This window comes from Anolis sagrei, chromosome 2, assembly GCF_037176765.1.
Source record: "Anolis sagrei isolate rAnoSag1 chromosome 2, rAnoSag1.mat, whole genome shotgun sequence".
Classification (NCBI taxonomy): Eukaryota; Metazoa; Chordata; class Lepidosauria; order Squamata; family Dactyloidae; genus Anolis; species Anolis sagrei.
This window is the reverse complement of record NC_090022.1, coordinates 192123437-192150529: the sequence shown is the minus strand read 5'-3', so window position 1 is coordinate 192150529 and position 27093 is coordinate 192123437. Positions and strand designations below refer to the sequence as shown.

At 40.9% G+C, this 27093-nt stretch overlaps 1 protein-coding gene across 3 annotated transcripts in view; it reads left to right on the top strand.

Moving 5' to 3' along the window:
* Positions 1–1561: 1561 nt before the first annotated feature.
* Positions 1562–27093, top strand: part of CSRNP2 (cysteine and serine rich nuclear protein 2) — a 40623-nt gene continuing 15091 nt past the window's right edge. For 2 of the 3 annotated variants that reach the window (XR_009630660.2, XM_060762810.2), the window contains exons 1-2: positions 1562–1802; positions 25889–26135. Coding sequence is in view for 2 of the 3 variants with exons in the window: in XM_060762810.2 (XP_060618793.2) it covers positions 25985–26135 (151 nt within the window). In the remaining variant the exon portion in view is untranslated. Of the gene's footprint in view, positions 1803–17077; positions 17256–25888; positions 26136–27093 lie in introns of those variants that run through there. The other variant, XM_060762811.2, reaches the window with a different exon arrangement.

The window sequence follows — 27093 nt, the reverse complement described above, 5'->3', positions numbered from 1 at the left end:
GAGTCCCATTCAGGAAGATGGTATTTATTTATTTATCATGTCGGGGGCAGACCAAACAGTTGCATTGCATTTTTTAACAAACAAACAGACAAACAAAAACACAAAGTTTGCAAGCTTGGTAGTTGATTAAATGTCCTTTGACCAATAGCTGGCCACTTGGAGTGCCTCTGGTGTTGCTGCAAGAAGGTCCTCAATTGTGCATGTGGCAGGGCTCAGGTTGTATTGCAGCAGGTGGTCAGTGGTTTGCTCTTCTCCACGCTCGCATGTTGTGGATTCCACTTTGTAGCCCCATTTCTTAAGGTTGGCTCTGCATCTCGTGGTGCCAGAGTGCAGTTTGTTCTGCGCCTTCCAAGTTGCACAGTTTTCTGTGTGCGAGATGGTGGCGGGTTAGAAATAAAGATTATTATTATTATTATTCCTTCCAATGAGCAGTCGGGCTTTATTTCCTGAAGTATGGACTGGTTGGATCTTCTTGCGGTCCATGGCACTCTCAGAACTTTCCTCCCCAATAGGTATTCATGTTCTTTCTTTTTTTTTTTTTTGGAATATTTTTATTGTGGATTTTGGATACATAAAAAGTGTTGGAACAATTGGGTAGGGATAGGAAAGTGTGGAAAAAGGTAAGAAGGAAAAGAGGGGGAGGGGGGGATTTCTCATTCTCTCTCACACACATACGATATCATTGACTCTACTTTTAGTAAAGGTAGTCCCCTGACATTAAGTCCAGTCATGTCTGACTCTGGGGTGTGGTGCTCATCTCCATTTTTAAGCCGAAGAGCCAGCGTTGTCCGTAGACACCTCCAAGGTCACATGGCTGGCATGACTGCATGGAGTGCCGTTACCTTCCTGCCGGAGGGGTACCTATTGATCTACTCACATTTGCATGTTTTCGAACTGCTTGGTTGGCAGAAGCTAGGGCTGACAGCGGAAGCTCACGCCGCTCCCCGGAATCGAACTTGCGACCTTTCGATCAACAAGCTCAGCAGCTCAGTGCTTTAACCCACTGCGCCACCGGGGGCTCCTTACTCTACTTTTACCTAATAGGTATTCATGTTCTTCAGTGCCCTGCTTGGTGGAAAAGAGAGAGAATAGAAGCTATTGGCAGGTCTTGTTATACCTAGCTTTAGGAACTCATCACTTGTCTTTCAATCCTGTGGCTGCCTCCTGAAGGATTCTGGGGTTTGTAGTTTAGTGAGGCCCAGGATCTCTGGCTAAACATTTTAAAGCCCCCTCCCCTAAACTACAAACCCCAGAATTCTGCAGGAGGCAGCCACAGGATTTCAAGTGGATAATTGCTCTGGTGTAATGAGCGATTGCCATCGCTAGGTGGCGTGCACGAAGCTACATGCCCTTGTCCTGACCGCCTCCATCCAAGGACTCCATCCCCCAGTGCCCTTAGGAACGTGAGTTCCTTGCTAGCGGCGTCCTTCCCAAGGCGCATGCGCAGTGCTAGTTGCGAGGGAGACTCCATTTCCCGCCTTGCCACGCGCCCGCTCACGAGGGAGAGGGAGGGGAACGCCGAGGCGCGTCACGTGGTGCGCGGTATAAAAGCGGCGCCGCGGCGCCGGCAGCCCTATTGTTATCCGCCGAGCGGAGCCGGGCGAGTGGGACCTGCGCCCAGACGGGGCCATCGCCTTCCGGAGCCACTGACGCCCTCCCGTGGCCTCCCCTCCTCTCCTCAGGCACGGAGCTGCCAGTTGAACACCGTCCCCTCCCGCTGGGGATTTCGGGCTTCAGCTCCGGCCTGTGAGGAGGGAGGGGAGGAGGAGGAGGAGCCGGCGGGCGGGAGGAACCTCTACCTGGTGAGTGAGGGAAGGCCAGGCCCGAAGGGGCGGGGGCTGCGAGGGGCGGGGCTACGGGGAAGAAGGAAAAGGACCCTTTACAATGGAGGCACGGCCCTCGCGCCTTCGGAGGGAGGTCTCTCTCTGTCTTCCTGCATGAATGTCAATCTAGGGCAGGGGCCTGTATTCAGATATGGAGTGGGAGTCTGTCCCTCAAGGATCCTGTCACTGACACCTTCTTTATCTCACAGGAACCTTTTCATAGGTCTTTTAGGAGTTGGCCTTGATTGGGGTGCGTCTCATTGTAGGATTTGTAAATAAATCACGATTATATTGTGTCTCCCCCCCCCCCCAAAATAACAACAATGCATAATCAGATCACCCTCCTTTCTGATCTTTATTTATTTGTCTTGTTTTGAAAGATGTCTCCAGTTTAACTAGAGCAGGCAAGGGCAGACTTCGGCCCTCCAGGTGTTTTGGACTTCAACTCCCACAATTCCTAACAGCCTACCAGCTGTTAGGAATTGTGGGAGTTGAAGTCCAAAACACCTGGAGGGCAGAAGTCTGCCCATGCCTGAACTAGAGGTAAAAGCAACTAAGCTGTAAAACCAATGCATAGCACATAATGTTAGGTAATCATGGGAGTTGTCATTTTACAAGGCGTTTATCCTTTCTCAGCCAATCAACCCTGGAGCCTTGCCAAACTACATCTCCCAGGATTCCATAGTAGTTAAAGTAGTGCCAAACTACCCAGTGACACACCCAGTGTTTGTGCGACAAATGCATCCTTGTGTTTCTCTGCCTTACTCATGATTAAATTTGCTACCTGAGTTCAGTGTGCCCAAAAGTTGGTTGGAGATAACATCAGGAACACTTTCTTCCCATTGTGACACATTGTCTCAACTCTGGCCATTGCTTTAGGCCCCATCCTCACAGCTGTGTAAAATCCACATTGTGCTATATGGCAGTGTGGACTCAGATAACAGTTCAAAGCAGAGATTGTGGATTTTTTTTTTCGTGTCAGGAGCAACTTGAGAAACTGCAAGTTGCTTCTAGTGTGAAAGAATTGCCTGTCTGCAAGGACATTGTCCAGTGGATGCCCAGATGTTCTACCATTCTGTGGCAAGCTTCTCGCATGCTCCCACATGAGAAGCTGGAGCTGACAGACAGAAGCTCACCCACTCCCTGGATTCAAACCACAACCTTTTTTGTCAGTAGTCCTGCCAGCACAAGGGTTTAACCCATAGTGCCACTGGGAGCTCCATATTGTGGATCATCTGCCCTGATATTCTGGTACATACGGCTGTGTGGAAAAAGGGCCCTTAGTGTAGATTTCCTGCCAGTGAAGTCAGCACTTCTCTTTGGATATAGCAGCTAAGCTAAAGTTGCCCTGATTGAAACTAAGAGATACATTTTTAAAATATTGTTTTTCTTCTCCAGCGGCTATTTTAAGGATCAGTAAGAAGTATGTTGTGTGGGACAAGGCCTCCTATGGGGTAATGCATCATTTGAATTTAAAATTCAGTATGTACCAGATATCTTGGGCTATGCGTGGCTATGTGAATACTTTTATTTGTGGAGTTGCTTTGTTGTGCTGTTTTTGAAAGAGGCTTCATATTTATATAGCCCAAGATGTATTTGCCATTCTTCACTTTCTGGGTTGAAGCTGAGAAATCTTATTGCAGAGTGAGCAGATTAGGTGAGACAGTACCATGCCATGACACCATATTTGCAGGGAAGCCTCTTTACATTAAAGGGATTTATCATCTCTCACAAAAAGTGATGTTTTCATACCACATCAGGGAGTAAGTAATATTTTATCTTGTATGATAGATTGGAAGTTACTCTCAGGACTGGGGTGGGTTCGGATGCTTTCACAGAGCTGGTATTAGCTCTTTTGGGGTTAATGCTGGCCTTAAAAATAAGAGTATTAAGGTATTCTAGTGTCAGCTTCAGATAATATGAAATAATAGAATATATGCTTTTCCCCTACCTAGTGAGGTCTTTATATATTTTTTATTTCTTTGTGGAATGTTCTAGAATGGCTCTGTTCTTTGTTAGACTCATAGCTCCACAATCAGACTATGGGATGAAATGGGACATATCCTCATGATTATTTATAGCAAGTGTGAAGGTCATGAAAGATGGCTTTGTTTTATTGAGCTGTTGGCACTTTCTGAGTTGAGATGTTTCTTCCTCTCTTGCCTTGTGATACACCAAAGGTCACCTGTCCCTTTTCACTAATATTCTAGGAGGAATAGTTTCTTCTGTAAATTAAGATGAGGCATGGAGTCTTCCATTTAAAATTGAATAGCTGTGCTGTTCTCAAAAATACTTCACCTGTGTAAGTATCCATTACATTAACTTGCTTTCTGTTATGTACTAAAGCAAAAAAAAAATCATAAAACTAAGGGGTCCGAATCCATCCCTATTACGTTTGTCAAGCAGCTCTGGAGCATCTAAAACACTATCTATCCTTTGTACCTGCCCCAAAGACTACCTCTTCATCTTTCATGTGCAGAAGACTTTGGAGAGGAAAGGCATTATTACATCAGCCACTTGTCCTAAGTTGAGCATGAAGATGCTTGGAAGCTGCAAGAATTTTTCAGAGTGCAAGAAGCACTTTAAACCATTTGTGGCCTACTGTAATATGCCTTTTGTAATATGCCATGAATTCATGGAGGACATGATAGAGTGGCTGTATCTTTCCTCCGTAGTATAAACTGGAAGCATAACTTCTCCCCACCACTGTGAGTGTCTGGTTTCACATAGAACTCCCAGAGGGGTCTTGTGTGTCTTCAATGGACTGAAATGTGTTGCCAGGGAAATGATTCCTGGTGGCTAGCAACATGTTAGACCCTATTAGAAGCACCTCACTATTTGAGTATTACCTGAATGTTTGTCTCCAGATCCTCATTTTCAAGTGTTGAATGGTTCAGACACATTTAATGCTAATTATGAATTTGAGAAATATTCATCATTCTCTTTATAGATTCAGATGTGTCCCCATTCTGTTTTGACCAGTGTAAGAATATCTTGATGACGTATACACGCAACAACACCAATAAGTATATTCAGATGAACGTTACTTAATCAATCAGGCAGTTGCTCTTAGACACACTACAATTGTCTGAGAATGCATGAAAATACATTGGAGTCTGATCTGATCAAAACTACTGTACCACAGGACCATATTTCATAGTGGCATTCCACTGGTGAAACAGTGGAAGCACTGCACATATTCTGTCCACACCCAAACTAGATTGGAAGAACTGGGAAACCCCCTGGAGCCTTTCTAAACAAGGAAGATAATTTTAGGGCTGGAAGAGGGGAGGAGCATCTTCCTATAACCTCCAGTAGAACCATTGTATTTAGCCATAATAATGATTTCTCTAGAATGACAGCTTTCTGAGGCCTTGCTATAAGATGACTTACTATTAAAGTCCAAATATAAGGGACTGTAATATGCAAACATAAATGACTTTAATTGAGCTGGAATATTTCTGTAATCATTTATTTCACACTTTCTGAAATTAAATGCCATGTAGCATATTTGCACTTAAGCGGATTCAGACCTAGTTTTTTCCGCTCACTGTTATCAAGTGCAAAAGCCTTTTGCATGGTTGAGAAATAATCTGTTCTATACTTATATTACAGCTGACTCGTTACTTCCATTGGGGGAAAATGAAAGGTCTGAATTACCTGTCATCCCTTGTAAATTTTGAGGAAAATGGAAACTTGCAGATAGAGGGTGCTTGTCAGTTCATGCTGGATCAAGCAGTACAAAGGGGACTGAAGAAATGTAAGTCCTATAAATCAGTCAGGTGCCCGAAGCAGAGAAGAAATGAGGCCCACATGCACCAGTGTTTGACACTATCAATAAATTATATACATATTCTGCTGTCTTTTGCCTAGTTGTTCAAGTTGTTGTATATCATCACCCCTTCTCTTCATTTTATCCCTAAAGCAGTCATGTGAGATAGGTTAGGACGATAAATTGAAACAGTGTAATGTCACCCATTGAGATTGACAGCTGAAAGAGGATTTGAACTCTTTTCTCCCCAACTTAGATCCAACTGACTTCTTGTGCATATGTATACTGATATATATATATATATATATATATATATATATATATATATAAAAATAAAAAAGCTTGGTTTACCTATAATCTCATTTGTGAGCTCTGCAGATATTTTCACTTGCATGTAAAGCTGATCTGCATTTTTGTCAGTTTTACATGCCAGAATCCAACAATGGTCTGATAATAATTGAAGTTTTTGACTTATGACTTTTTCCTCTATGTTTTGAATTACTTAATTGTAATAAAACTCAAAAGCGCAGCAGAAAACATTGGCTGAGTTCAAATGAACATATGCTTGCCTGATAAATTGAGGTGAAGATACCTTGCAAATGCCTGTTTTGTTCTTTGCTTCATGACATGGTAGAAGTTATATTACAGTCAGCTCACTACTTCACTAAGGTTAGGGGTAGAAGACCTCCATGAAAGTGAAAACCACACATTTTTAAAAGGTTTTTTTACCTGAGAAAATATTGAAATCTTTAGGTCCTCCTCCATGGCTCTATTGTAAACTTCAGGTGGAGATTCCTAGAGAGAATTTCTAGCAATAATCAGATCTGCAGAAGTCAGACCTGTAAATATGGATTGCTGACAGTACAGTTAGAATTTATTGTTTCAAAACTGGTGAAGATAATTTGAACTAATTTGTTGCATTCAGGTGATTAACAAAGAAAAAAAGAATAGACTATATTTACACATAATAAGTTTGCACATAATAAGCCACAATTGGAGCAGTGTGTTTGGGGGGGGGGGGGTCTACTTGTACTTGCCTGACATACTGGTGCCTCTGAAGAATTCAGTTCTGAAGAAACTATACACACGCATAGTACTTATAATACTTCTTTTTCCCTTGAACATTTGTAAACTTTTTTTTGGAAAATACTTAAATGTTACACATTTTAAGTTGGAGTTCTTTATTTGGTTACGAGGCTAGTATGTGAAGGAGTGGGACATGTTCTACTGGATCTGGAGAAATGGTGACTTGGTGGAGAGCCTTTTGCTCACAACAGCCTGATAAACATATTACTCATTTATAAAGTGGGAGTTGGTAATTTTTACCTCAAAGGCATGTTTTGACAAATTAGATTTATTTCTGGAAAATACTGAGAAAATACTTAAATGTTACACATTTTAAGTTTGAGTTCTTTATTTGGTAACAAGGCTAATATCTAAAGAAAGGAGTGGGACATGTTCTACTGGATCTGGAAAAATGGTGAATAAAAAACCGCATTGAGTTGCCTGTTAAGGGCTGAAAAATGCGGTATAGAAATAAAGCAAATAAATAAATAATAAATAAATAGGTGGGCAGCCTTGTGCTCACAACAACCTGATGAACATAGTACTCATTTATAAAGTGGGAGTTGTTAATTTTTATCTCACAGGCAGGTTTTGACAAATTAAATTTATGATTATAACGTGTTGTACATGAGTTCCATAATTGACAGAAACATCATTAAAGGTTTTCTATTTCTGTTTGAGAGCATGTTTTGAGCTTGATGCAAAACAATCTGTGGAAATTTGCCCTGAAACTTGTATTTTGAGGCAGTGATACCCAAGATAGCAAGACTGCTTTAACATATACTCATGCTCAACAAAATTGACAGCTGGGTTAATCACTCATGAATTATTGGTTTATTGTTGGTTATAGTGGCCATTTCTGTAGGTATACATTTATTATAAGAATGTTTTTCCTCTGCCTTGTGGAATGTGGTGTCCCCCCTTTTTTTATTTGCATGGAAAACATCTCTCTCCACTCCTCTTGTTTGAGATCTTGTGACTAATCTATAGAGCTGATGCAGTGTGTGAAAAGATGTCACAAATCTGCTCATCAAAAACAGTTGCTTTATGTTTGTTATTTGGAGCATCAGTGTTACTCTCAGTACATTGGCTTGCACTGAGCAAGGCTGTTGACCCAGTAATTGTTTGGAATACTGATGGCATAGTGCATGTTGCTTTGAGACATTCCCTGCTTTCTTTTGTTTTTGTAGGAAGAGAATAGTATGTGTAGGGTTTTTGTCGAGTCTTTGTGCTTTGCCATGTCCTCCGATGACATCACTGAATACTAGTGCAGTTCACGTCTCTGCAGTGATGGTGCCATGCCATTCAGGGAAACATTTTGACTACACATATAGGGAAACTTTGGAGTTTTTGATGAGAAGATTCTGCTGTGACAGGGTATGAAATCATAAAGATGAGAGGGCTCAGCCTTAAATAACTTGGTCCCCCCCCCCCTTTGGGAACGCTGTTAACTCCTTTCATAATTGTTCAAAAACATTTTCTAAAATATGTCCATTGGTAACTGTAGACACAAGTATATTTAAATATTCTTCTGTGTGTCAAGGCTTGGATTAGCTTTCAGTTATACTGAAACACCTCCACTTTACTCAGAAAGGGATCTTTATTTGAATAATGCTGTGGGGATTCCAAAATAGCCAGAGCCTTTTGCAGTGCTGCAGATGAAGTTGATGAAGTCTGTTTGGGTGGGGCCAGGCTGTCTTTGTTTTTTACCCTCATCCTGCTGATGCTCACATCCTTACAGAATAAGGTCCAAAGACTATTGGCTTTGATAATCTAGCAGGTGAACCAGCATTTGTGGCATCTTCCTCCTTATATAGCCTATTCTTTGTACCCCCCTTTATTTATTTAAAGCATTTATCCACCAACCTTTAGCTAAAAGTTTACCAAAGTGATTTAAAAATATATACAGCATGGCAGTCCCATCCTCAGGTTTCCAGTATAAATTGAAAGTGTAACACAATTAATTAAGGGATCCAATACTTCTGGATTGATGCCACTTGAGGAGAGCCAGATATTATTGGTCTCCTTGCAGAGGTTGCGGGCAGCTGTGCTTATTCTTGTTCTCATGCTTATTTTTCCCTAATTCTGTTCACCAACTTCTCATATGCCCTAGTAAGGCATGTTCTTCTTTTTTATAGCTGGGTTAATGGTACCAGACCCATAATTTATGTGCTGGCCTGGGGCAGGAATAGCTATAAGGCTGTGGATTCCATCTCTAGTTACAGGTATTGTATTTTACCTTCCCTTATCATGGCAAACCTGATAATCTTTTCTCCTCAACCTCAATGTTATCCTCAAAATATTCCTGAGAAATACGTTGGTTGACTTGCTCAAGATCATACAGTGAGCTTTATGGATGTATATAGATTTGGACATGGATTCTTTCAATACTTTTACCATACTACTACTGCATGACACCCTTGCGTGAGAGTACCACCTATCTTAGCCCCAACAGCTTGAAAATGTTGGGGCTAAGACGTGGGCTCAACCCACAATGCATTCATATGTCCACATTACTGTACATTTAAATCCACAGTGAGGAGTGTGCAGCCACCCACTTCTTCCTTTACAGCATTGGAGTTCCTATGCAAGGCAGATGTGGCTGACTGGACTTGTTGTCACTTGCTATTCCTTATGCTATTTTCAACAGGGGTTTATAAGATTCACTTTGCAAGGCTTCACAGTCCCTCTCACAAGGCTTTGCAGTTTTGCAAGGTTTGCAGAGACTCCCAATGTGAGTTGAGGGTTATACAGTAAGACCCTATTAAAATGGCATAAGGCAGTAGTGGAAGTTCTCATAAGCCCTAGCTACACCACATTTTTCATCCTCCCTACCTCCAGGGAGTCTGTCAGCTGCCTGCTTCTGCTCGCCTACCGTAGAGTGCATAGAACCAATTCACTGCAGATATTGATTGCTTACTGTAATGACCTTCAGGGGGTAAATGGTGGTCTCATCCTGCGGGCAAGCATTAACTGCTAAAACCCATAGTCTGTGATGTGGCAGCTAAAACATCATTTTCTAGTCAGTAAGTGACATGATTTTGTTTGCAGATGGTCTGAAAGTTAGCCAGCTGCTCCCCATCTCCTGTAAAACTTGTATTCTTGTGAAGGAGTAGCCATGGAGTGTCTTGCAGATAGTTCCAGATTTGGAGTCAATAAATAGCATTTAGGAGTCTGTGTAAGGCAACCACCTCCTCCTACCAAGCTGTAATTCCTAATGAAAGAGGTGCATTCTTGAAGCAGTGCCTGTAATGCAAGCATTGGTCTGGTTCTGGATAGTTTCGCAGCCCAGCTGCTCATAACCATGTTTATCAGATTTCACAGTACTGTGGCACACAGTTCCTGTTCCTCCAAAAAATTAAAGTCGAGGGTGTAGTTCACTCTCCTGCAGCTAAAATGGCTAGCTACTATAAATGTTTGAATATAAGAACTGGTTGCTCTCAGTGGAGTCTACACATCATTTCTGGGGAAGATGAGCAGCAGAGACAGAAAGGGATAAAACAGTGGCAAATAAGTTTTGTTTTCCAAACCCATTAAGTCACACCTAGTAGAGATGTGTCAGAATTTATCCCCTGCAGCACAGAGGATTGGAATGAAATAAGTAAAGATAGCGATTCATATAGGGATGCTGCCTCCCTTGTGTATAAGATGAGCAGTTGGGTGATAAGCGTGTATTTATTTGGGGCCATGTTATTAAAAACCATTATTTCTTGCAGGGCAAGCATGTTCTTGTAAAATTATTTCTCTTTTCTACCTTCATTCTGTGTTTTTTTTACTCCAGAGATATTTCCCCAGTAGATTATACTTTTTTTCTTCTCACCTGTCAATCTCTCGTGATAATGCACAATGAAATAGTAGCAGGCCAGGATTTCAATGCCTCCTAATGCCAGTATTGTGGAAATTGCTGCTCCAAAGAAATTAAGTCCACGACAGTAAATTTTCCTTTTTATTGTAGCTGTTGTGGGTTGCCTACAAACCTTAGAAGATAATGTAACATTGAAATTTACATTTTAGGTTAGCCTGGTTCCTTTTGTTCATAAACTTATTATTCTTGAAGGAGCTCCTTATCAACTGAGCAGTGGCATTGCAAATAATTTGGTTTGTAATATGCCAGTCACATAAATATATCCAGCGAGTCACCTGTTTCATATCCCTGGCTCAGACAGAATTTTGGGACTAGGAATTATTTTAAAATAGAGATTATTTTATCTTCCTTGAAAAAAAATACTTTAAAAATCAGTCTCAGTGTCGGCGGAATGATAGGATCACAGTAATGTAAGTCTTGACATATGTAGTTCTAGGGTGTTAAAACATGCCGGGAGCAAAAAAAGTGAAAAAGAACAAGATGCATAGACTCCACTGAACACTTGGTGAAGATACAGTTGTCCTGCCTTTTACATATCTTTGGAGCATAGAGGTCTTCAAGGCTTGGAGATTCTTTTGCACCCACTATCACCTTTACATTCATTTTTAATTTTGAAACTACTGTAATTGTAAGTGTTTGTACATGTGGGCCAGTATATTTATTTGGTTACAACACTTGAGACTAAAGCCAGTTAAGAAAGTATAAAAAGACTCTGTTGAGTGTTATTGATCTCCAGACTATAATTAGAAAGCAGGATGGTTTGCATTTGGTGAAAGGCGATAGAAGCAATTCTGAAAATCATATTGTGAATAGGAGCCAGGCTTTGAATATGGTATAATTGCATGTGTTTGTTGTGGATGTTCCAAAAGAGCTTCCTTTTGTATTTACTACTTTGTAGTTGAGCATCTGTATCAAGGTAGTTTTGGAAAATGTTACTTTTATGTCTTTGAGAGTGAACCGTGAAAATTTGCAGATGTTCTAATCTGGATGCTGGGAATAGGGCTGATAAGAAAATGAAGAAAGCAGCAAGCGTGCCAAGAACACAAGCTGGAATGAGTTTTCCTTAAGGATGAATCTTTTAAGACAGTCTTGCAGCCCAACTCCTGAGAGAATGGTTGCCTGGTCTGGATAGTTTCTCATTCTATCCCCATCCATATTTCTGAAGAATTAGTACTGAAAAATATGCCTTGGTTCCCCAATAGCCTTTAAGTTAGAAGAGAGATGGAGGGCTGAAAGTACGTTCAAGTGGCTATGATGGTGGACAAAGGCTGCAACAGATAAGAGGCCACCGGTCATCATGTTAACCATGCCATTTTAGCAAAACCTCTTTCTGTGAAGATTGTGTGTTGGTTGCTGTGCACCAACCTTCAGAAACAAAACAAATTTGTGCACAGACGTCATCCAAGACAAACCAAAATCCAATAAAAGTCCCAAGGCAAAGGGGGCAGGACTGTGATATCTGGAAGCGAAGCCCCTAGCTACAGACTGACACTTGGGTGGTGGATATGAATTCAGTCATTCTAACTCAAGGTCCAAGGCAGTTGAGCAGTTCAGCAGGTGTATCCACATCTTAGCAGCCCTATTTAGGATCCACTCTGCTCACCACATATGAGGAGAAAGCTGGAAAAGTTGCCCTAAACATAGTCTGCCTCTCTTACTTACTGATTGTACTGCCACAGCCAAAGAGCTCACCACCTTGCAGTCAAAATAGAAAAACGCCAAAAAAAAATCTGTAAATCTCTTGAAAAGACAAGTCAACGTTCTGGAAACGTCAGTTTTCTGGAAGAAACAAAGACCAGCATTGAAGTGATGATCCTCTGCCATCAAGTTTGCTGGACCAGCCACGTTGTCCAAATGTCAGATCATTGTCTCGCAAAGCAGTTACCCTACTCTCAGCTCAAAAATGGAAAATGGAATGCCAGAAAACAGAACCTTAAAAAATGTAGAATAAACATCAAGAACTGGGAAGCCCTGGTCCTCTAATGTCATACCACCAGTGCTATGGATTTTGAAGGGGCACTAATAGAGGAGGGCAAAAGGGATAAACTTGCCAAAGAGAAGAAGGCACATCAAACAAACCCTTGTCATGACTGCCTTCCATCTGGAAATCAATGTCCTCATTGTGAAAGACCATGGATATTCAAAATAGATCTTTACAGTTAAAGACCGTGAGACTTAGAAGACCATCATTCTTGGCCATGAGGGATCGCCTATGATATGAGGGCTGAAAGTCCAGCTGAGTATTGTAGCAGTTATTGTAGCCCCATGTTTATCTTGGCTTCATAATCTTGGAGTTTTTAAGGTCAAAAACCAAGGGTATCACATAGATAGCTATTTCATTTTATTGCTTTTCAAAGGAGACACCTTTCTTCTTGCTTCACTTTTGCCCTAGAGTGGCAAATGTCAACACTTCATTTGAAATTTTGTGTTACTGAATGCAAACTAAACCAGCAGTCCACTGCAACACTGACATATTCTTATATAGAACAGTTGTGTCTTGCATGAGATAGAGTAGGAGTATTAGTACTGTATAGTATGGAAATTGGAACTGTTGGCGGCGAGAACAGAAGCTAAGAATCTGTTGTATGGAAGAAAGAGTGAGATGTGTGGAGCAAGAGAACAGTACAGGGAAAGAAACAATAAAAGATAGGTTTTGTGAGTGCAGTGTGCGGAAAAGAATAAGAGGTGAGAAGAGATCCTAAAATGTAATTACATGAACACATTGGCTTGTAAAGTGCTGAGACAGGCCCAAGCAACATCAATGAGAGGCCTAAAGCAACAATAATCTGTTTTCCTCCTTCTGACATTAATCTAATGAGTGAGGAGGAGGAATGAGAAGAATAGCAAAGTGTCTCAATACAAAAATTAACTATTCCATTGACTCTGACTTTTTTGCAATGCAGACATGAGGTTTCCAGTGTACCAGTGCCCCTTGGAATGTTTTGCACTGCTATGAATCTTCTAAATGAATACGTATTCATCTCTAACGTATTCAGTGTTAACTTACTCTTCCTCTGGTCCCCTTATCATGGTGAGAGTTTTCGATAACGTCTCTTCTGTATGGGGAATGCTTCTCTTACTAAGCTTGTAAAGCAGATGGAGTACTTTTGCTACAGATGTAAAAGCAGGTCACTGCAGCCTCCCCAAGAAATTACATCTGGACAGGTCATCATTTTTCCTGGGGGAAGTCAAGCAAGGGAAAGGCTGTAAGTAGAAGTGCTCCCTTCTCCCTGGGCTTCTGTCCTCTTTGAGCTGCATTTACTCAGTGGTTGAAACTTGCTCATTGATTTCTTCTGCTGTGCGCCTGGCTATTTCCATATGAATTTCTATACTAACACTATCACTGCTTACCATTTGTGCTTACAGCTTGAATCTTTTTCTTGTCTGCTGCTGCTGTGTGCATGTATGCATGAATGTGCTTTGAAGACAGTAGAAATTCAACTATATATATCTTTGCAAAAAGATCAAAAGTGTTCTAATGCTTTTTTGTTTCTGGTTTTGAATATTGCCCGTCACTTCAAAAATGTGCTGATAATATGATTAGAGTATATTGTTTGCAGGGATTATGGATGCAGAACCCCAACTAAAGTGAGAAAAGAGTAATACCTTCAGACTCCCCAAACTTACTTACTTAGGCAATCCCTCATAGCTCGAGGATGATGGTCCTCCAAGTCTGGTGTCTTGGCGGTAGGTTCGTAGGTCGTTGTGGAGCCCTATTCTTGATCCGCATGTTCTCCCGCAGTGAGAACATAAGTTTCCAGGTGGAAGGTGGTCCTGGTCAGGGTTAGCTGCTCCCCAAAACATATTTAACACAACCTCAAAGTACAGTACAGCCTGCAGATTCAACTTACCTTCCTTTACAAGGCAGAAGCAGATGGCTGACAGGGTTTGTCACTGCTCTATATTATTTATCAAAGGTACGTACAAGCCTTGCCTCACATTTGCAATCTCTCAGTCTCATGGACATTGCAGAAAGACTGGGAAGGCAAAAAGAGACATATACATCCTTATTAAAAAATTACGTAGGGAACAGCAGAGATGACAGGAAATAATCTGTAGATAATAAACAAAAAATGTACTGTCCTTACTTAAAATTACAGATTGTGCTGTTTTGGCCACAGTGTTATTACACTGGCTGCTGTACACAGAATGTCTATATTACTAATTGTTAAAAGAGGACTAAAAAGAATTCCAGATATTAGTAACAAAACGGATGCCTTCCACATTTACCTCTGGTAAGATAAATTCAACCATAGTGCAGTTCACAACCCAGAACTGAAAGGGTGTGAATGCAGTTTGAAAAAGGCACTCACCAGCTTTGATGAGTAGGCTAAAGATGCAAGAAGAGTTATGCATTTTCCAGTATGAGCTTTCGTAGGTAAGGGAACAAAGATGCAGTTTTCATGTGCCTAGTTGTGAGCTTTTCTACAGTGGCAGATTTTCCACTGAAGCATGAACACAGTGGGGGCAGCCCTTTTAACTTCATATGCTGCTAGGAAACCATGAGGTGGATCTAAACCTGTATTCCAACAGCTTTAAACCTACATCACTATTGAGTTGATATAGGGATTTCTGGGGTGTGGTGGGTCACACTGTAGTGTCTTAAATACATACTGGAACAAATCTAAGGATCTGGATTTTATTAGAAGTAGCCAAAGCTGATTGATAGATAGACATGCAGATTTAGAATGTAAATAGTAAAAGAAGTCAAGGCATAGTCCAGAGAGATTGTCTGCTCGTGACAACTTTGTCATAGATCTGACTGTCTTGTATGCAGCAATGAAAACATTGGGTGGACTTCTGGGGTCTTCAGTTCTGACTACTTATTTGCACATGTGTAAAAATCACAACCATTCTCACAATTTTAGAATTGAGTTCATGTTTCATTTTCCAAGTTACTGCTTTCACTTTGAAGGGGTGGGGTGGAATTTCTCCATGCCGTATTTCACTTCTGAAAAGTTCCTTGCCCTTCAGGTGCGCAATGTCACTGCAGGATCTGTCTCCACACATCCCTTCCCAAATGCTTTATTTATAAGCAAGACTGAGACCTGGCTTTATCATGTTATGTTTTGATTGTGCTTGAAAAATCCAGAAACGCAGTACACTTCTCCTGGGATGATCACTGCACAGCTTCAAGAAAGGGCTTGGGCTTTTCATGTTGTTCTATATTTCTGAGTTTCTTTTCGTTCTTCAGATATGGATTTCAATGTATTATCCCTCAGATTTCTTCTGAAGCTGGGATGAGATAAAGGATTTTTGCAAGATTCTGATAAAAACACCTTTATGATGTGCAGCCAGAACCAAATATCTGGACTTCTTGCACATGTTCTGCATCTATAACAAATCTATAGCTTTCCAGAAATTATTTTGAGTTGGCCTAAATATAATCTACGGTATTCCTTTCAGTTTGGCTTGCTAAAATGTGTGCAGTCCTCTTGGTGACACAGCTGGAAAGATTAAACAGGTCTTTTTTTTTTCTTGAAGGAAATAATTCTAAGCTTTTGAATTGGGTCATCTAGTTGAATCTTCAACCAGTGTAGAAATCTAAAACTGAAGCAGCCCTGACCAGTGACCATCTAACTTTCCTTTAAAGACCTTCAAAACAGGGAAGGATCACCACTTTCCCAATATTGAGTGGTTGCTGACATCAGAAAATTGTGTGTTTCTGTTTTGGAATCAGTATTGATTGAATTAATTATTCCTGATCTCTAGAGCAGCAGAAGTTTTTGCTATGCCACTGTTAACATTGAATACGTTAGAGATTTTGGGATCTACATGTGGTCATGGAACCAAGCTCCAGTTTTCCAAATCTTTTATTCTGATAGCCCTTATATTTGTGTGTGTGTTCGGCTTGTTTATATTTTTCTTAAATTGTGGCCAGAACTGGACACATTACTCCAAGGGAGATCTGACCAGAGTGTACTTTTACAATACTTCTGCTTTGCTGATCTAGACAACATACTTCTGATGATGTAGCCTAGATTTGCATTTGCTTACTTTGCTGTTTCATCACTCTCATATTAATCTACTAAGATTGCTAGATCATTTTCATATATACTGCTTTCAACCCAAGGTGGCAGATGACAAAGGGAGAAACAATGACTTTGGGGGTTTTTATGAATTCTCAGTGTTCTTCGTTTTGTGTTTATCTTTCTAGAGATCTTTCTAGAGATGCTGATTCCTGTTAACTTTCCTGCTTATATTGTAGGAAAAAATTGAGACTCTCACCTAGCTTTTCAATTTGATTTTAATATAATATCAGTTGACTCATTCCAGCCCATGATTAAAAGCTAACTTTTTTTAATTTGAACTCATAGTCCCCTGTCTGAGATTTCAACATTAATGTCTTGAAATGGCATGTCAGAATATCACTGTGTTAGAAACAGCCTTGGGAAAGTCTTTTATGTGTCTGAGAGACAAAAGATTGAATTTTACATTCAACTGCTGCCTTGGCTAGTGAGAGAAACTCTGTTTGCTGAAAATACTGCAAGTTCTACATGATGTGTTTGCTGTTCCACAGATCTGCTCAGTTGATTTCTCATTTCTCCACAGGTGGGATAGGCGGCTACGATGAGTCTTTAACCTTCGCTCAGCTATATCTGCCTTCCAAAACAATAGGATAACTTAAAAATCTGAGCACTTTTCCAGCGTTCTTCCAGGATTCTAATCCTACTACTTTTAAGGAAAAGGATAAACGCCAGCAATCTTTTTCAGAGAACAAGTACTGTGGGTCAGTATACCTTTGTGAGTTCAGATCCAGGACCCACTGTAGATATGAAAGACAATTTAGCATATCCATGTTAACATCACTGCCATTTATTAATGTGGGGCACAATGTTCTATGGACATTGGAAATAGCTGGTCTGATAGCCCTGATTCTATGGATCTGGAGGGACTAGTGTAAAAAAACCCAATGTAATTCCAGTCTTATTTTAGGGCAGTAGCAAATGGAACCAGCATGTAAACTTTGCTGTAGTATTTCTCCTCTATGTCCTTGCTGACTGAAAGTCTGTAAGCGTATTAGTTCAAATACCTTACATTTCCAAGCTCTGTAAGCATACAGTGTTGAGTATCTTGGTCAATGGAAGTGCTAATTCAGATTTGTTCCTGTTTCATCCTAAATTTAACCTTTTAGACCATAAAAGACTGTATTGTGTTTCATTTGCTCCTGAATCAGAGAAGATTGTGATAGTAAAGAGTAGTATTTCTGCAAAGCAGGATGAAGAGAACCATATTGAGCCACAAGGCTTGCATAAATGATCACAGTTTACTTACTAAAATCACAGGAACATAGGCTGTCTGCAATCAGCCATGAACATATCACCCTGTGAAACCCGTCTTATAGGTCTAATGAATAAAGTGGCCTCTCTTTGAATGGTAAACAGAGACTTTTCCATCTCCTCTGACTGAAAAAGTTAATTTCAGGTCTAGAGCAATCAGCTGAGGTTGCTTTTTGAAGCTGCCTTCCCCATTTGACCTTTGCTTCTTAAATTCCACACTGCCTTCGCCTCTAACCAAATGCACTTCCTTGAGCATTTCTTCTTCGCACAAGCCTTCATGCTTCTTGCCTCCTTTGTGTGTGGCTTTTTAGTGCTTTTAACTAGGGGAATCCCACAATTAATTTCTGTCCGTAGGGTTGCCCTCCAGATGTTTGGAATTCCTTGTCAGAAGCAGCTGATGCACCTCCATTTTTTGCGAAACATTTTCTCAATTGTGCATAAAACCTTACAGTGTATCGTGTTTCTGCTGTCGAGATGGTTCAGGGGACATCATCAGGAATCATGCTGGAAGCCTGTAATATTTACTAACTTATATTTGTTTTAGGAAGTTCTGGTTGTGATTTTAGCGAAGGAGCTAAGTCCCTTCGGTTTGTTGTTGTTTATTTGTTCAGTCGCTTCCGACTCTTTATGACCTCATGGACCAACCCACGCCAGAGCTCCCTGTTGGTGTCATCATCCCCAGGCCCTTCAGAGTCAACCCAGTCACTTCAAGGATACCATCCATCTGTCTTGCCCTTGGTTGGCTCCTCTTTCTTTTTCCTTCCAGTTTCCCCAGCATCATTGTCTTCTCATGATATGGCCGAAGTACTTTATCTTTGCCTCTAATATTTTTCCCTCCAATGAGCAGTCACGCTTTATTTCCTGAAGTATGGACTGGTCGGATCTTTTTGCTGTCCAAGGCACTCTCAGAATTTTCTCCAGCACCAAAAGCGTCTATCTTCTTTCGCTCAGCCTTCCTTATGTCCCACCTCTCACATGCATAGATTAGTACGGGGAATACCATTGCTTTGAGTATGCAGATCTTCGTTGCCAGTGTGATGTCTCTACTTTTCACTATTTTATTGAGATTGGTCATTGCTCTCCTCCAAAGAAGTAAATGTCTTCTGATTTCCTGGCTGCAGTCTGAGTCTGCAGTAATCTTGGCACCTAGAAATACAAAGTCTGTCACTGCCTCCATGTTTTCTCCCTCTATTTGCCAGTTATCAATCAAGTCTTGTTACATAATTTGGTTTTTTTGATGTTTAACTGCAACCCAGCAGTTCTTCTTTCACCTTGGTACCTGCTTGCTTTTTGTCATAGTGTACAAATGGCAAAGAATAAATTCCTTTCTTTATAAACATCCAGTCAGGAAAAAGTGGTCAGGAAGCTTTTTGACCCTTTAGTCTCAAAAATCTTGATAGGAAAAATTTATCTTGTAAAATACATTTCAGAGTAGTTAATTATTCCTTACTGTGGTATTACTGGGAGTAACTAACCCAAAATTCTATGTTCTGCGTGTTTTTCTAAATGTATGGTCATTCTCTTTACAAGTAGTAGCAAGAATTTAAATTATAATAATAAACCACTTTAAATCCAGTAGAGAACAACTGGATATGCATGCAATATGTATATAGTCCCAGACTCTCATTCTGTGACTCTTAACAAATTCTCAAAGTATTAGATTGTCCATAGGAGTCACCCCCATAACCCAATTCACATGGGTTTTATTATAGCACATTGGAAAGTTTTAGGAAACTTAAAAAAATCAAGAGCACTACATATTGACTTCCCCCCCTCCAGATCAGACATGATGTGAGACACAGGAGAGAGATTGCCCAATGTGAGCAGAAGGAAGGATGGTGTTTGGTGGGACCTGATTTGTTCAATTACTACATTCGAATCCCTTATTGTTCAGGCTGGACATTATTGGCACCACCTTCTCACTTGCTTCCTGTAAGTATGAGAGTAAAAAAGGGAGAACCATAACAAACTGTGATGTGAAGTGGGTGAGCGAAGTGAATTGTCAAAGTATAATCTGTGAAATCAAATCTAAAATTTGTGAATCTTGAACCAGTGCTACCAAAAGCATATTTAGGAGGCTCTTCTCCCTGTGCTGTCTTCAAAGCATGCTTCTGTTGTCTATGCCACAAATACTCCAGTCAATTTCTGGAGTCAGTTAAGGGTGTTCTAAATTGGGAAAAATGGGTGAGTCAAAAGGCCTTTTGGTTAGCCATGCAGCCAACAAGTGGCAGTAGGTTTGGGTGGGCTATCATTTCATATGTGTATTCTGTTCACTGAAGCCAAAAATGGAACTGCCTCCATCCTTTCACCTACAGAGCAATGGTGCTACTGCCCTGGCCAGAGTGGGGAAGGTGGGCCTAGTAATTACTGGCTAGCCATGGTACATATATGCAAGGCGCTCTTTTTTCCTGCATCAAACAAATTGGACCACTGTCTGTGCTTTATGTGGGGAGACTGTGTGACGATATTTCCTCTGGCCTTCTGAAAAAGTCCTGCAATGCCCAATCATGAGAGAAGCTAGAGATTGCAGATTGGGGAGAAGGCTCTTGCTGTTTTTGTTTGGAGAACAGAAATGAGCTTTTTTTCTCCCCAGGAAGCTCAGCTGAGCAGTCAGGATTCTGCTGCTGTCTGCCACAGCTGGCTGGCATGTTTCTTTCAACCCCATTTGTTCAGCTTTGTTGCTATGGGGACAGTTGCTAGGACATGGAAGGGAGCAGACAAGTGCGGGGAAGAAACCAGCAGGGATATCTGGGTGGGTGATGGTGGAGGTGGGCTCCCATCCACCAGAAGGAGCATGGGTCTTGCTTGGGAAGAGGGGCATGGCATTTCTGTTGGGGTGAAATCGGGTCTGCTGAACAGACTGCTTCCAAGACTTCCTTATTCTTCTATGAAATCTTGACAGGTTGAGGTGAAGTTGGGTGGTCCCTTCTCTAAACCAAGTATGGCTCCTGAGGATAAACCTTCACCTTTGGGGGAAGTTTTTATCCTCTCTTTGCAAAGCTCCTTTCCAACTAGATCCTCCTTCTGAAAGCTGAGAAACATTTTCAGTGATATTATTTTTTTAGAAAGTTAGCAGAGTCCTCCTCAGCATTGCTTCTTTCCCGTTCATTTCCAACATATGCCTGCCTTTGAAGATGGTAGCCTGCTTCTTCCAAAGCTGTGCCTTTTGACATTGCTTGTTATGCTCATCAGCCTATAGCCCTTTTTTTCAGAGAGGAAGAGTAGCTTTTTAAAAATTGCACTTCTCTCAGAAATCAAGAGCTGCTACTTCCAGTCACCAGGCACAACAGCAGCAAGGGAAACAACAGCCTAGGCTCACGCTAATCTTCTTCTGTCTCCCGGCAGAGTAAAGGCCATTGTTCTGTAATGAATGTCTTGCTGCATGAAAGTGGAGATAGGAAAAGAAACTGGCAGCACATTTCAGGATTTCCCCTCCCCCCCTTCTCTCAGATGTCTCTTCTGCTTTCTCTTTCCAAAGTGGTGGGAAAGCTTCAGGCATTTAGGCATCACTAATAACCTGCTGTGGAGGAGAGAATTCCATTAAAATTTTGTCGTATGTTTAATTCTGATAGGTAACATGCATTATTCTTAGTTAATTTTGCTATCCATCTTGAGCTTTTCATGATGATGAAAGCTAAAAATTTCAGCTGGGGTGGGGGAGGGTAAAGAAAAAAAAAGATCTCAAAGAGCTTTGTAGTGTTTCTGTTGTTGCTGTCAATAACGGCCTTGGGTTCCACGCTGGCAAAAAGCCAGATTAAAAAAAAAGATAGCGTGGTAGGTAGGTTTAGGAATTGGTGTGAATATTCAAAGTAAATTATCTTTCCAGCATGGAACTGTATTTCCTGAGATGGTTATAGACAAAAGATACAGGCAGTTCCTGAGTTATAAACATTTGACTTCCAAACGACTCATAGTTAAGAATGGGGGTGAAAAAACAGAAAGTGAGAGAAATCTACCCCTCGGAAGGCAAATTCACTCCTGAAAGAGTTATCACAGGGAAAAGGTATCCCCACAGAAGCTTTCTTGCCAATCCTTGTTTCCACAACAAGCCAAATTTGTCAAAATCCAACTATAACAGGAACAGAAAGTGGGGTAAAATTTTCTGAATAGTGGCACCAATAGCAAAACAAACGCCACAGGGGTGTTAACCCTTCCCTATGCTATCCAGAGCACTCTCCCCTCCCTCCACCCATCTATCTGTCTGTCTGTGTATGTGTGTGATTGGAGTTACACTTTAAAAAGTATATTTTCCAACTTACATACAAATTCAGCTTAAGAACAGTCCTACAGAACCTATCTTGTCCTTTACTTGGGAACTGCCTGTAGTAGTATTAAGGGCTTGCTGTAGTTGCCTTCTGCTTATAATACAGTTAAACCCTTCTTCTCTTTTTCTCTCCTGCCACCCAAACTGAAAATTATTTGGGTGCTAGTCCTGCCCCATACTATCATGTTAGGTCATGTTTTTGTCCTAGATTTCACTGCTTAATTTCTAGCGTAGAGGTTTCTGCCCTTCCAACTGTTCATCTGTTCTGAAGTAATCAGAAGTTAACTTTCAGGAGGATTCATGTTGTCTCCAACTCTTCCCTGCTAACCAGCCAGGAGCCGTCCTGGTGTAGATGATATGCTAGTACGGGGCAGGGAGCAAGCTGGCATTCCCTGCCTCTTTTCTATAACATGACCATTCTGATTTCTAACTTAATGGGTCTCATTGTCTGACTGCCAGCTTCCTTATTCTGAGAGGTGCTGAATAACCTACTATGTTGTGACTTAATACAGAATACATGACTTTGGCAAAAGCTAAGCTGCAGATAAATGAGTGGCATTTCTCTGTATTTTAAGAAATCACTGTTATTGTAATTTTCTCTAGATACCAAGTTGACTTCTGTCAGAAGATGTAGCTGGGTCCTCGGCCTTATCCAGCAGGACCCTTAGAGCATGTGTCCTTAACAAACTAGCAGATACCCCAGTATGAACAGCTGTAGCTTTGCCTCATGGCTGATTCAATTGTCAAGTTTGCCAAAAATAGGCAGGGTTGTAGTAGAAAAAGGTTCTTATAGTGATCACATTCACACCAATGTAAGATCATTAATCCCTGACACAGCATTTGAATGATCCTCCTAGGAAGTTTTGCTTAAGCTCCATGAAAAGTAAGACTCCTTTTCATTTTTCATTATTTCATATGAAAGAATGGGGGGATATGTTATCTTTCCTTAACTACCAACCAACCAGTGCCTCCTGCTATAGAGTTTGTTTGCAGTCTGTACCAACTCCTCCTTTTCTTTGTGGGAGTGCAAATTCTGACTTCACAAGTTTGTTTGTTTGGTTTTTTTTTTGTCATGTCAGGAGCGACTTGGAAAACTGCAAGTCGCTTCTGGTGTGAGAGAATTAGCCATCTGCAAGGACGTTGCCCAGGGGACACTCAGAAGATTTTGATGTTTTTATCATCCTTGTGGGAGGCTTCTCTCATGTCCCTGCATGAGGAGCTGGAGTTTATAGATGGGGGGGTCATCCGCCTCTCCCCGGATTCGAACCTACAACCTGTCAGTCTTCAGTCGTGCCAGCACAGGGGTTTAACCCACTGTGCCCCCGGGGGCTCCTACTTCACAAGTGGGAAGCACTTATATTGTGTGCCTCTATCTGGACCATTAATAAATGTTTATTTGTATGGCATATTCATTTAGAGTTTATAAATCACAATACATTCCTCAGCTGAGATCTGTGATGCTGTAAAAACAAAGATGAAAAATAGTAGAATTGAAATGTAATACAAAGAAAACATTCATTCTATTTTGTTTTGATTTTTGAAAAACAAATTTTTATGTCATGAAGTCTTAGAGCTGGAATGGACCTTCCCTGGCTTCATCTTAGATGGAGCATAGATGTTACGATGTATTGCTAGCCGCATTGAGTCCCTATATCTTACAGGCTATTAATAAATAATTGAGAAACTGCAAGTCGCTTCTGATGTGAGAGAATTGGCCATCTGCAAGGACATTGCTCAGGGGACACCCAGATGTTTTACCATCCTGTGGGAGGCTTCTCTCATATCCTTGCATTGGAAGCTGGAGCTGACAGATGGAAGGTCACCTCACTCTCTGGATTCAAACCACCAACCTTAGGTCAGCAGCCTGCCTGCACAAGGGTTGTGTCAGCAGGGGCACCTAATAAATAAATAATCCTGGGTAACGCTTTTCAGTACTGAATGCTAATGTTCTCTGTTGCCATAGGCAAAGCTGCCTTCTTGTTTTTGCCCTTGCCAGAGTGCTCGTTCTTGTTTCTGGTCTCCCATCGCCTCTCTGCTGGAATGATGTAGAGATACTCCTCCAGGTCCTCTGCCATTTCATTCTGGATACGTGACAGCAGCGTTCTCCGATGTCGTCCTGGCTGCCCACCTATGTACTGTGACTAGCATTCTGTAGTGAGATCATGGGGAATCTCAGTTATCGTGATACCATTGATGCTATGCTCCTTTTTGAGTACTGTGGGACTAGGAAAAATAGATGAAAGCTGTGTTGCTCTTCCTTCATTATATTTGGTAGCCAAGGTTAGCTGAACTAGGTCATCAGGTCTTTTGTGTCCACTTCAATCCTACAGGGCAAGGCACAGTATTTCTTGCAAAACGCTTAATTTAGTCTCTGCTATTGGAGATTAGAAACTGACTGTCATGAGGGTAGGATTATCCTTCTCTTGCCTCATGCTGGGTTTCTGATGCACCTTCCTCTAAAACATCTGTTGCTGGCTGTGATTTCAGACAATGCTTTAGTATATCAGACAATAAATACTGAAGTGAGCCTAACCCAAGGTCATAGACATAAATATCCAGTGACGATGATTTGAAAATGTATTTGTGGGGTTGTTTACACTGTGTAATAGCTAAGTAGCCTTTCTTTCTAATAATTGACACAGACAAGTTATCTGTTGGTACTCTGTGCAGGAAAATGGTTGCAGGGTCCCTGCTGTTTTCTGCTCTGCTAATGCAGAATCTGGTTTGTTAAAGATTCCTGCCTGTCTGCTCCAGGAATGTGTATGCATGCTTGACTCTCCTCCACTAGTGTCTGCTCAGTACACAAAAGGCAATAGCAGATTTAACCACTTGGGAGTCAGCTGGATGCATACCACACATGTCTAATGTGTAACCATGGGCAGGAATAGGAAAGCAACTGGAACCTTCAGAACTCACTCAGTTTCATCAGCTCAACACAGAATGCAGAGTGTTTCATTTGTATGTGTGTGAGTTAAAAAGAAAATAGGTGAAGTGCTCTGCAATAAGTTACCTTTTTTAAATGTTGCAAGTCAGTGGATCATATGTTGCAAGTCAGTGGACACAGAAACATTTTTGTTTCTGTGTCAAGACAATGAAAAGCCTCTCCCCGCTTCTACAGTTGTTTAGTCTCATGGAGTGGCCTTTAAACCTTGTGAGAGCAAATTTGGAGTACGTAGTAGTTCTGGAAAGTTGACATATACATTTATTAAGCTTTTTTATGTTGTGTATGTGTGTGTGTGTGTGTGTGTATTATTAGTTAACACTTAGTTCACGTTAATGTCCCAAGTAGAAGCTTCCAATATAGCAGCCTGAGTGATGAAGTAGAGGAACTGTATGTGTGAGAAAAAATTGTGTAGGTTGAGCTTTAGAGCAAAAAGGAGTGCTACTATCATATCTACTGCCTGGCTAGTTAATAGTAGGCTTTGGGTGGGTGGAGAATGGGAAGCAACTGTGTCTGCATATTTGCACATTACTGTATTTCTTCGATTATATGTACTCCCCCCCCCCCCACCCTTATATAAACAACTCTAAAAACAGTCTTAGCATTGCGGGTGTTATATATAAATAAAGCTGAAGTTAAAGTATGTTCTACAATTGATGGCATCTTAGAATTGAAGAAATAAGGTAATATGATATAGGATGGCTTATAATAGTTTAGCTCAGCAGAAGGAAACTAATTAAAATCTGAATGGGAGAAGAACCTTAAAAATACTTGATACTCAAATGAGTTCATTTTCTGAAGCCCATCTTTTTTTAGTTGCATTTAATGAGTGAATTACTAATGATTTCCTCCCTCTCCTCCTCCTTGTTCATTTTCAGGTACTGGTCACCCCAACAATTGCCCTGGGGTTGGAGATCTTCCGTTGACACTAGTCTTCTTTCTGCTCCTTGGCTCTCCATGCGAGCCAGAGACAAATGGATGCAATCGCAAGTGCTAGCCTCAAAAGAAAGTTTGAAGATGTGGACGTGGGTTCGCCCATCTCCAACTCAGATGATGAGATCTCCAACAGCGACAGTGCAGACAGTTGCGACAGTGTCAACCCTCCTAGCTCAACTGGCTTCATACGTAAGTTATTTGGGTAACAAGGCTTGTTATACTTCAGATTACTCTATGTAACCCGACTTTTGTTCCTGTGTTATAAATCTTATTTCCTAATTGGTTCTATAATAAAAACATGGAAAAAGTTTATTAAACTGCAAAAACTTTGTTTTTGCAAGACATCCTGAAACACAGTTTGCTACAGTTTTTCAACGAACATCTCATAGAGTCTCAGCCAATTCAAAATAGTTTGTGGCAGCCACGAAATGAAGTTTCTGGAGTATAACAACTACTTTCCAAGTAAGTACCATGCAATTAAACAGGAAATAACACTTTCAAACCAGCTTTCTAGCTGGTCACATTTGTGACTCTAATCAGATTATTCATATAGTGAAATTAAATCTGTAGTCCGATTGGATCTTATGGTGCTTCTGAGAACACCTAGGAATACCTAAAAGGTTTCACTTTCACAGTTTGATGCTAAGAGATTATGTATCCAGGAATGGCTTCTTTCCCATATGTCTTACACTGCTTTCTCTGTAGAGTTGTATCCTGACAAATATTTTCCCCCTCTTGTTTGCTCACTATTAAATATCACAAAGAACTGATAAATCATGAAATAACTTCATATAATTCAAAACAAGTCTTTTGAACGTATCCTTCAAACAGGATGATAGTTAGGGCAGCTCTGTATAGAATTAATTGTTAATGGGTATAAAATGATATCTTCACATCTGTCATTGGGATGGTTTTCTTAAATTTACCAGGTTGTATGTTTCATGCTGTGTGTTTTTGTAGGTAACACATTCTGGAATTGAGTGGTTTATGGAAGGAAGATTTAGAGTAAGGGAAGATGCAGGAAGCATTTGTATAGGCAAGAACTGCAAACTAGTAGCTATGGCAATGGAATATGACCATAAGTGAATTCAAAACCCTATTATAACTTGTCTTGTTATCTGCGCAGCACCTTGTTAAAGCGACCAAG